Source organism: Puma concolor, chromosome A2 (assembly GCF_028749965.1).
Source record: "Puma concolor isolate L17-30 chromosome A2, mPumCon1.1.hap2, whole genome shotgun sequence".
Lineage (NCBI taxonomy): Eukaryota > Metazoa > Chordata > Mammalia > Carnivora > Felidae > Puma > Puma concolor.
Genome location: NC_141668.1, coordinates 160,893,288 through 160,905,064, shown reverse-complemented (window position 1 = coordinate 160,905,064; position 11,777 = coordinate 160,893,288). Strand labels below are relative to the sequence as shown.

Here is an 11,777-nt window from a genome sequence, read left to right as displayed (position 1 = left end):
TCTGAACCTTTCCTGAAGTACCTGCTGAGATCTGAGACCCACCTGGATGGGGTCTCTGAGAGGAAGGTTTCCATGTGGAAGTCCAAATTCCTCCCCATTGGTTGATGATGGAAACCAAAGCTCTGTTCCCAGACCGCAGGAAGGAGTGAAGCATTGGTCCCCAAGCCAGACTTAGGAATCCAAATGCAAAAACCATGTGTCCTCCAGCTTAAGATTGGAGCAGGGGGTCAGGGGCTGCAACTGAGGAGATATTTACAGCTCCTTATGTTTGTTGTATCTGCTCCCTATACCTGCTCATTAGACACATTTCCCATTGTTACTTCAACCCCTGAGCACATCTCCCTAGGGGAACTTATATGGACAGAATGGGATTTTTTCCTGTAGATTCTCTGTTCCCAAGAGATCAGATTAGAATCAGGCATATCCAATTTTTATTACCCTTCCTTGAACTTTCCTGGCTTCCAGAGCTCTAACATTGAAACTTTTCACAGCCCTAAGTGAAAGGTTTTTTTCCAAATCTAAAACTCAGGAACTTGTCTTGACTATGTCCCTTGGTTCTCCAAAACAATGACTTGTGGTGGGAACACATCTCCTGATAGCTCTAGAAAAATCCCTATTCCTTCTTCAACAAGCAAAGGTGTGTTCCTTTCCTATACAGTCATGGGTACAACAATCCTTGGCTTCATAATTATTTTGACAAATCAGTTAAGAGTTTGTATCTTTAATACAGGTTAAAAGTTGACATTTATGAAACATTTGGTAATTCAAGCTATATTTTAAAGCATAGTCATCAGGATAGTAATGTACTGGCACAAAAACAGACACATAGATCAATGGAACAGAATAGAAATCCCAGAAATGGACCCACAACTATATGATTAACGAATCTTTGACAAAGTAGGAAAGGATATCCAATAGAAAAAAGACAGTCTCTTCAACAATGGTGTTGAAAAATTGGACAGCAACATGCAGAATGAAACTGGGCCACTTTCTTACACCAAACACAAAAATAAATTCAAAATGTGTGAAAGACCTCAATGTGAGACCATCAAAATCCTAGTGGAGAACACAGGCAGCAATCTCTCTGCCCTCAGCTGCAGCAACTTCTTCTTTTTTAATGTTTATTTATTTTTGAGAGAGAGAGAGAGAGCACGAGCAGAGGAGGGGCAGAGAGAGAGGGAGACACAGAATCTGAAGCAGACTCCAGGCTCCAAGCTGTCAGCACAGAGCCCGATGAGGGGCTCGAACTCACAAGCTGTGAGATCATGACCTGAGCTGAAGTCGGACGCTTAACTGACTGAGCCACCCAGGCTCCCCTGCAGCAACTTCTTATTAGACATGATGCTTGGAGGCAAGGGAAACAACAGCAAATATGAACTATTGGGACCTCTTCAAGATAAAAAGCTTCTGCACAGCAAAGGAAACAATCAACAAAACTAAAAGGCTGCCTACAGAATGGGAGAAGATATTTACAAATGACATATCTGATATAAGGTTAGTGTCCAAAATCTATAAAGAACTTCTCAAACTCCACACTGAAAAATTAATAATCCAGTGAAGATTTGGGCAGAAGACATGAACACTTTTCCAAAGACGTGCAGATGGCTAACAGACACACGAAAAGATGCTCAATGTCACTCATCATTAGGGAAATACAAATCAAAACCACAGTGAGATATCACCTCACACCTGTCAGGATGGCTAAATTTAACAATGCAGGAAACAACAGGTGTTGGCCAGGATGTGGATAAAGGGGAACCCTCTTACACTGTAAGTGGGAATGCAAACTGGTGCAGCCACTCTGGAAAACAGTATGGGGGTTCCTCAAAAAATTAAAAATAGGACTGTCCTACAATCCAGCAAATGTACTACTAGATATTTACCCAAAGGATAGAAAAGTAATGGTTCAACGGAGCACAGGCACTCCAATGTTTATACCAGCATTATCTACAAGAGCCAAATAATGGAGAGAGCCCAAATGCCAATTGAGTGATGAATGGATAAAGAAGATGTGGTTTACGTATACAACGGACTATTACTCAGGCATGAAAAAAGACTGAAATCTTTCCATTTGCAATGAGTGCATTACGCTAAGCAAAATAAGCCAGAGAAAGACAAATACCATATGATTTCATTCTCACGTGGAATTTAAGAAATGAAACAGATGAACATAGGGGAAGGAAGAAAAGAGAGAGAGGGAGGTAAACCATAAGAGACTCTTAGCTATAGAGTACAAACTAGGGGTTGCGGGGGAGGAGGTGGGCAGGGGAGGGGTTAAATGGGTGATGGGGATTAAGGAGCACACTTGTTGTGATGAGCACTGGGTGTTGTAGGTAAGTGATGAGTCATTAAATTCTACTCCTAAAACAAATATTACACTTCATGTTAACTAACAAGAATTTAAATAAAAACTTGAGGGGTGCCTGGGTGGCTCAGTCAGTTGAGCATTTGACTTCAGCTCGGGTCATGAGCTCACCGTTTCTGAGTTCAAGCCCCATGTCGGGCTCTGTGCTGACAGCTCAGAGCCTGGAGCCTGCTTCAGATTCTGGGTCTTCCTCTCTCTCTTCCCCTTCCCTACTTGTGCGCTCTCTCTCTCTCTCTCTCTCTCAAAAATAAATAAACATTTTTTTAAAAAAAAGCTTGAAACATTTAAAAAAAGATCTTTTCAGGCACCATGGGCTGAGCTTGAAATTGTATATGTATTGTCTCATTTATTTTTTTCAAAAGCCATTCTATGAGGGCCATAATGTTAGGAGCCTCATTCCACATTTGGAGAGATGTGACTTGGAAGGGTTGAGTGGTCACCCCAGAATTATGGACTGGACCATTATGAACTGATGTGCTTCTACTGGAATGCTGAGTTCTCTTGCTCTAGACCAGTGGATCTCAGCCAGGGATGATTTTGCCTCCAAAGGACACTTGAAAATACCTGGAGAAGGTTTTGTTTGTCATAGCTTAGGAAGTGCTCCTGCTAATTTGACATGCCCAGGGTGGCCCAGAAATTCTGCCTTGTAACTAGCTCCCTGTTGTTACTTTGACGATCTTGGTCTGTAGACAACCTTTGCATATTAAGACTGTGGTCCAGTGGTAGAATCAAGTGTGAGTATTTTGGGGTTTTCTTCTATAAGAACCCCCCTACCTACCTCAGGTCTGATCTTAGGCAGTCAAATGTGGGACTCAGTGGTTCAGCTTCTTTATACACAAGTTTGCAGGTGTCTCTTTTTCCTCATGACAGGAAATGAACCTTCTAAGCCTTTGTTCCTTTATCTGTAAACAAGAGAAATTCCATCTAAGCATTTGGTGTGAGAATCCTTTTGGTTAGTAATATCTTTTTAAAAAATTTAATGTTTATTTATTTTTGAGAGAGAGAGAGAGCATGAGTAGAGGAGGGCAGAGGGAGACACAGAATCCAAAGCAGGCTCTAGGCTCTGAGCTGTCACCACAGAGCTTGATGCAGGGCTTGAACCCACAAACCGTGAGATCATAACCTGAGCCAAAGTCGGACGCTTAACCAACTGAGCCATGCAGGCACCCTGAGAAGTTAGTAATTTTTTAGATCTCACAGGGAATTACCTGGCACAGAGAAGGTGCTCAGTCCACAGGGGCTACTGTGACCTTCTAAGTTCCACATTGACTAAGTTGATGATGACACGCCCCTCCATAAAAGTCTCTTGGGACAGAAAGTGAGTCCAGGATTATTCTGCTTCAGGGGCAGTTTTTTGGGTGGGTTGGGAAGGCAGTGGGTGTAGATGGCAGCATCCGACACAACTGGGGGCCCTGGCAACTCACTGGCACACTCTTACATTCATCCCTGGGTGAAGTCCCTGGCTGAGATCTCCTGGAGCACTAAGCGTGCTGCCTTGGGATAGAGCTTATGTGGGTAAAGTATAATTGTTCCTCTTACTCTCCTCAATGTGTTCAATATTGAGTGTTTTTTGCTCCAACTTTGGGCTTGAGTTTCTTCATCAGGCCCCTGGACTTCCATGAAGATACTCTCAGCAATGAGTTACTGTCTTTTCTTAGGGAAAAGATGTGAGAAAGCTCCAATTTCACCGTTTTGACGATCTGTTTTTTTAATTGGGAAAATACATGTTTTCTAGAAGCTCCACTAACAGATTTCAGCTCACATATGTTTGGGCACACTTGTGTCACATGGTATGGTCAGCAGAATGATGGCTTTCCAAAAATGTCTGCTTCCCAATCCTCAGAAGCTGTGAAAATGTTAGGTTACAAGGGAAAAGGGATTAAAGTTATAGAAGGAATTAAGTTTGCTCATCACTTGATCTTAAGATAGAGGTTATCTGGGGCTAACTGGATGAAGCCCTTGTAATCCCAAGGGTCCATGAAGAGAAAAAGGAGGCAGCTTAAGGGTCCAGGAAATGAGAGAAGGGAAAGACTCAGTCAGCCACTGCTGGCATTGAAAACACAGGATGGAGCCATAGGACAAGGGAGGAGGATGTTCCCTAGAAGCTAGAGAAGGCAAGAAAGGGGTTTATCCTCCTGGAATCTCTAGAAAGGAATGCAGCTGTGAAGACATCTTGATTTCTATCCCAGGGAGACCCATTTTGGACTTCTGATCTCCAGAACTGTAAGCTAATACCTTTGTGTTCTTTTTAAGCCACCAAGTCTGCCATCGCTGGTTACAACAGCAACAGTAAGCCAAAGCACATGATGACCCCTTTATTAATGTTTTGAGTATATTGCCACCCCCATCAATATCCTGCTACTAGGAAAAAGGGGAGAATCGATATTGAAAAGGCAACATAGCTTCTGTTCTTGATTAGAACCTGTAATAAACTTCCACTCACCAAACTGTGAAATTGACGGGAGAATAAGAAAACACAAATCCTATAAAATAAAATATGTCATATTATAATTTTTTAATGTTTATTTATTTTTGAGAGAGAGACAGAGTGTGAGCTGGGGAAGGGGAAGAGAGGGGGGAGACACAGAATCTGAAGGAGGCTCCAGGCTCTGAGCTGTCAGCACAGAGCCCAACGTGGGGCTCGAACCCATGAACCATGAGATCATGACCTGAGCCAAAGCCAGATGCTTAGCCTACTGAGCCACCCAGGCGACCCATAAAATCTGGCATATTATAAAAGTGGAATAAAAAAAAACAATGAGGGAAGCAAGGCTTTTGAAATAAGAGGTGTTTGGACAATTTGTTATTAGTTAGAAGCAAAATAACATTAAATTTCTATCTTAATGACAACCGCTTGTTGGCATAAAGAGAGTGAACATGTAGAAAAGCAAAATGAATAAAGTGAACTTGTAGAAAAAACATAGCAGTGGACATCTAGAGAAAAGATTAGGTTAATCCTCTGAGCATAAACCAGATGGAAGAAAAAGCAAAGAACTGAGAACATAATCAATGGATTCCAGTGCCTTGAAATCTGTAGGTCCAACAATAAAGAAAATTTACAAACAAGTGTAAAACTAGGGAAAATATTTAGAACACGTTGGATATTACAAAGCATAAAGTGTAGACATATAAAAAATTATTTTAACCCAATTAGAATAAAAATACCTGAGAAATGGTCTAAAGATGCAAACCAAAAATATAGGAAGAAAACATGCAAATAAATATACAAACTGGAAAATGTGCTAAACTTTGTAACAATCAAATGAAGTGAAATTATAATATTAAGGAAAACTTAATAAACCTCAATGTAGGGTTTGGATTTAAAACTCCGTCATTAGAGCTATACCAGGCACTGTAAAGATAGGTAAGAGACAGTTCTGAAACTCAAGAAATCTGTAGAGTGGACAAGTTGAGAAATTTAATAACGTTGATGGGACTGGAAGGAAAGTAGATCAGAAAAAAAACGTGGAGGGGATCAAATCTTTGGGTTCATTTTATTCATGTGACCTGAGAAAACATCTCTGTAAATGAGTTTTCAGGACATTTCCAAAATAGGTACACATCCCATCCCTCTGAGGATAGATATTAAATACATGAGATTTGATTCATTTTTTTTTTAAGAAATCCAAACCATTACCAAATATAACTGAGAAAATATCAGGTTCTGTTCACACCAAGTTACAATGAGTGGTTATAAAGTGAAAAAGGGAACTCAAGATATAGCCTGAAGAAAAATCGAGAGGGCAGGGAAGACCCCAGGAAAGTACTGCTTTAAAACAGGTACAACTGGGGAAAAAATAAAGATATTGGATGAAGCAAGCCAGGATTTATGGGCCTCCATATTGTGCACCCAGTTACCATAAGACTCCTCCGGAGACCCCACTGCTGAGAGGCACCACCCTGCTGAGTAGTCTCCTTAGAGCCCCCTTCATGTCCCTGTTCCTCAGACTGTAGATGAAGGGGTTCAGCATGGGCGTGACAATCGTGTACATCACTGAGGCCACCAGACTTGTCCTAGAGGATGAAGTCGCTGCAGAACTGAGGTAGACCCCAAGACCTGTGCCATAGAACAAGGAGACCACCGAGAGGTGAGACCCACACGTGGAAAAGGCTTTGTACTTGCCAGTAGCTGAGGAAATGTTGAGTATGGAGGAAACAATTTGAAAGTAGGACAAAAGTATTCCGTTGAAAGGAATCACAGCCAGAAGGCCAGTTGCAGAATACACCACCATGTTATTGACGAAGGTGTCAGAACAGGCAAGCTTCAGGACTTCGGGAAGATCACAAAAGAAGTGTGGGATTTCCATGTTTGTGCAGAAGGACAGCCTCAAAAGGGTCAAGGTCTCGAGCAGGGAACCCATGATACTGAGGCACCAGGATCCCAATGCCAACAGCCCACAAAACTGGCCGTTCATGATGATTGAGTAGTGCAGGGGGTGACAGATGGCCACAAAGCGGTCATAGGCCATCACGGTCAGGAGTAAGTTGTCCAGGCATCCAAACACAATGAAAAAAAATATCTGGCTGAGGCAGCCTTCATATGTTATGATTGTGCTCTGAGTCTGGATGTTCCAGAGCATCTTCGGGACAGTAGTGGAGGTAAAACAGATGTCAGCCAAGGACAGGTTGGAAAGGAAGAAGTACATGGGGGTGTGGAGGAGGGAGTCAGAGCAGATGGCCAGGATGATGAGCAGGTTCCCAGTGACCGTGACCAAGTACATGGACAGGAACAGCCCAAAGAGCACAAATTGAATATCTGACTTTGCTGAAAATCCCAAGAGGAGAAATTCCGAAGCACGTGTTTGATTTCCTGATTCCATGTGGATGAAACCACTACCAGGAAAGAGAGGGGAAAAAAAATCAACATTCAATTACCATCACTTTGATGGCACAGAAATGTGGTTGCCTTCGATTTCAGTGAATGGATTAATAAAGTACTGCCCCTTATATCATTGGCTCAGTTGGGGAGTTTTAAATGCTTTCATCCTTCCTTTGTACTGCTACTCGCTGGAAATGTAATCCTCGTTCCAAAGCAGCTGTCCCCCTTCATCGCCTGGCTACTCAGAGTGTGGTCCATGGATCAGCAGGATCAACATTGCCCAAGAGCTTATGTGAATGCCGAGTCCCAGGCCACATTCACTCTTGCCGAATCAGAAGCTACACTGCAACAAGGTCGCAGAGTCTCACCTGTTCATTCATGACTGCGTAGTGTTGGTCTAGAACCTCTGTGGCATCAGGTCCTTCAACTTTTATCTCCCCACTTTTATTTTCTTCTACATCTTGGGTCAAGCCTCCTCACTTAATACGTAGGCAAAAATTGGAGCCCAATTAATAGAGCTTTTTTCTGCCATCCCTGTGGAGTTCATAGTTTCATTCATTGGCCTTAACTATTCCAAACACTGCTTATGAAGCCTGAATTTAGTTTTTCAAAGCAAATATCTATAAAAGGTATACAAGCACCGCATATTAGGCTGATGTTACATTTGGGTATTTTTTGTTTTTAAGGTTAAGATTCAGAGTTTTTATACACATACATATGTTGTAGACTGTGGGTCTAAAGTTCTTTGTTGTCTCGCAAGAAAGCGGGATGCAGGATTAAAATGCGAGAGATGGCTAATGTCCGGGAGAAGACAAGAGCCCTGATTTAGGTTCCTTGCTCTGTTTTTATTAGGATCAGAAGGCTTACAGACATGGTGATGGATGTGCACAAAAAGACAATGAAACTGTGAACATTAACTCATGGACAGGAGGGAAAGGGGGTTTTGAAGATATGTGGGGTTAGGGGCTTGGGTTAATACAAAACAAAACCCTGGCCCCGGGAGGCTGGGTGGAAGGTTGTTTACAACAGACATGAGGCACCACCTCTGTTTACCAAAATTGGCCTAGAGGACAAGAAAGACAGAACAAGCTACCTCAGGGTCAACAAGGCACCTTTCTTTTGTTAATTAGCTCCGCTCTGGGCAACTTCACCCTGCAGAGGTCTATAGCCCTATTTACCTGTTTACCTAATTTGGTCCTTCTTTCCTGGGAAAGCAGCTTTCTGCTATTGTACTAAGTTGGGGGGGTGCTTCCTCCCTGAATACCTAATCTTGTTTACCTCATACCTTTGTTCTGTAGTGGGGACTTTGTCCCGCCCTCTCTATACTGGGGTCTCTGCCCAGCCCTCTCTATACCTCTGTACCTAATCTTGTTTACCCAAACTTGGTTGTGAGCATCCTGTGGCTTTCTAATTCTTGATGCCTTGTTAACCCATCCGTGCAAGCCCAGGGAATTCCTAAGCTTATTCTCCGCATGCACATGCACTTTAAAGAGAACCTACAAAATTCTCTCTCCAGATAAATAAGCAAACAAATTAATTAATTAAAATATTTGAAACAATGGGGTGTTTGGGTGGCTCAGTCAGTTAAGCATCTGACTCTTTTTTAAATTTTTAAAATTTTTTTAATGTTTATTTTTGAGACAGAGAGCGTGAACAGGGGAGGGGCAGAGAGAGAGAGACGGAGACGCAGAATCTGAAACAGGCTCCAGGCTCGGAGCTGTCAACACAGAGCCCGACGCGGGGCTCGAACCCATGAACCGCCAGATCATGACCTGAGCTGAAGTGGGACGCTTAACCGACTGAGCCACCCAGGTGCCCCTCTTTTTAAAATTTTTTTAATGTTTATTTATTCTTGAGAGAGAGAGAGAGACAGACAGACAGAACATGAACAGGGGAGGGGCAGAGAGAGAAAGGGAGACACAGAATCCGAGGCAGGCTCCAGGCTCCGAGCTGTCAGCACAGAGCCCAACGTGGGGCTCGAACCCACAAGCCATGAGGTCGGATGCTGAGCTGAAGTCGGATGCTCAACCGACTGAGCCACCCAGGAGCCCCAAGCATCTAACTCTTGATTGCGGCTTAGGTATGATCTCACAGTTCCTGATCTCGAGCCCCATATTGGGTTCTACCCTGGGTGTTGAGCCTGCTTAGGATTCTGTCTCTCTCCCCCTGCCCCTTCCCCAATCACAGTCTCTCTAAATAAATAAATACATACATACATAAATAAATAGATAAATAAATAAAATCTTTAAAAAGAGCTTACAAAATAATTGATGTCAGGGAAAATGATGGAGCAGAGAACTCCATAGGCCCAACACTTCACAAAAGCACTGAAAATACTGAGGAATATTGTCAGCATCAAGTTTACCAGGAATTTTAAAAAGTAGTTGATGGTCTAGTTGGTTACTCATTAAATTCCCTCACTACTTAGGTGAATCCATAAGCACAGGGGTTCTTTATCTTAGAAGGAGCACTTCTTTCTTCAGCTTTGGCCTCCACTCTGAAAGATGGCCAAAGAAACAATCCCAGAGTCCCTGAGTTGGAGATTCTCCACACTCAGAAGGAATGAGATATCCATTGTTTTGAGGCCCATTGAAATTCTGCTACCTTCCTTCAGAGATATGGGGATATCCCCCTGACTGTGCCCTACATCACCTAAGACAACCCCAAAAGCATCGCCATGTCTCTTCTGTTGATCCACTGAGGGAGGACCCAAAAACTGGAAATCATTTCAAGTGTGAGGGACGAAATACTTGAGCCATGATAACAATGTTCCTGCCTCACCTATCCTACGGTGTGGCTATTACCATGTGTGATGCTTCTAGCCTATATTCAGAAACATTTCAAGAACCTGAATTGGCTGGAGACATTGCTCTTTCCACCACACAATGTGACTTTCATGAGAATTGGGGAGATCACTGTCTTTTTGCCTTAGTATCAAGAAGGGTCAGGTTCTATCAACAATTTTATTTTAATGTTATGGATAATATGAATCTTGTAATTAATCATTGTGCCAGAGATTGCCTATGTAACACATCTATTCTCTTCTTTCCTGTTGTTGGAACCTGACTCTATTTGGAGGCGGTCATACGCTCAGCTAAGATGCTATATTTCCCACCTTCTCATTCAATCATGGATAGTTGGTGGAAAGTATGAGAAGTTATTGAGTGGGAATATTGGAGTGCTCTTTAGAAGACTTTCTCTTTTCTATCTCTTCCTTGCCTAGAATTCACACATGACCCCACAGCTAACATATCTTGGAAAACCACACACCACGGATGTGGAAGCAGAGATGGAATGAACCCTTATTCCTCATGTTAGCATAAAGTCGTCGTGCCACTTCCTTGAAGAGGGGAGGCAAATACCCCTAATTGAATATGAACCCTTTTTCTTCTTAGTCTTTCCATTTATACAGCCAAATTTAATCCTAATAGCACAAAAAGAGTCGTTTGTCTTCAATGGAATTCTCAGAGTCATATCAGGGGCCGAATTTTGGCACCCATGGTAACATTTCATGGTAGATATTTCACTTACTCATGTAATTATTCCTCTGGGTTTGGGTCTCCTTTCCTTCGGCCACGTTATTTCTCTTGTCATATACACTTAAGGCATTTTGTCCTAAGTATTGTGTAATTTCCCCAAAATTCTTTTGGAATGTGTCATGCGAATAAAGTGAATAAAGAAATGGTGTTTTTCAGATGGCACCATGTCCTGGACACTTGATCCATCATTATCAGTCCTCCCATAAGCATACTGTGACACCTCCTTCCACTCTCTCTTGTGCTGATGAAAAAGGATACACAGAATAGAAGAAACATTTCCAAGGTCTATCAGGCACTGGATGGAAAGGGGAAATTCCAACTCACATCTGCCTGACTCCAACTCAAGGCCCTTCTCACTCTGCGGGGCTGCCTCACGCATTCAGTGCTTCACAAACAAGAGGAAAGGCTAACTTGGGAATAAAGCAGAACCCGAGACAGGTGAACAGACATAAGGGAGGGACAGTTACTGCTGCAGAAAGAGAGAGGCCCTGGAATGATGCTCGGAGAAGAGAAGTGAGAAGAATGGATCTGAGAAGGTATGAAGAGTCTTCTTCAGACTGAAATGAGAAGGATTTGGAATCAGTGGTTAAGAAAGGCATGGTTAAGAAAAGCCTTCCTGCCTTCCACACCACTTTTCTGGAGTACTTACTGGACTACTCTGGCTTTCCCAGATGCATCACTCAATGGATTTGGCTCTACTGGTCCTTCCTTCCAGGGACAATTGATGTAGAAAGGGCAAGAAATGGATGGTCAGGAGCTGGTTCTTCGGATTAGTTGGACATCTAGGAGGGTCATGGTGAGGATGCTTTCAGCCTATGGCTGTTGAGAGGCAGGTGAGCTCTGCAGAGGGGATTCAGAGGCTGAATTCTCAGAGCCCCATATTGCCTGTATTCCCTTAGTGGGGCTCAATTCTCTAAGCAATTTAGCTTATCAGAAGCCAAGGGACCATAAATAAAGGAAACTTTTCTGCCATTTCAGTCCCCATGTGTCCACCTTGGGAGTCAGGTGCATATTCCCTTTCCACCAATGGATCCATCTCCCCTGGAGTGGACAT

The 11,777-nt window shown here is 42.8% G+C and overlaps 1 protein-coding gene across 1 annotated transcript; it reads right to left on the bottom strand.

Moving 5' to 3' along the window:
* Window positions 1-6,109: 6,109 nt before the first annotated feature.
* On the bottom strand, window positions 6,110-8,645 carry LOC112852340 (olfactory receptor 7C1-like). Its single transcript, XM_025915826.2, has one exon. It carries the CDS (start codon window positions 7,183-7,185, stop codon window positions 6,220-6,222), a length of 966 nt encoding a protein of 321 aa, XP_025771611.1. The 5' UTR covers window positions 7,186-8,645; the 3' UTR covers window positions 6,110-6,219.
* Between the last annotated feature and the right edge of the window lie 3,132 nt (window positions 8,646-11,777).

Excerpts from the sequence above, each read along its gene's own strand:
- LOC112852340 (XM_025915826.2), bottom strand. The coding sequence starts at position 7,185 with ATGGAATCAGGAAATCAAACACGTGCTTCGGAATTTCTCCTCTTGGGA.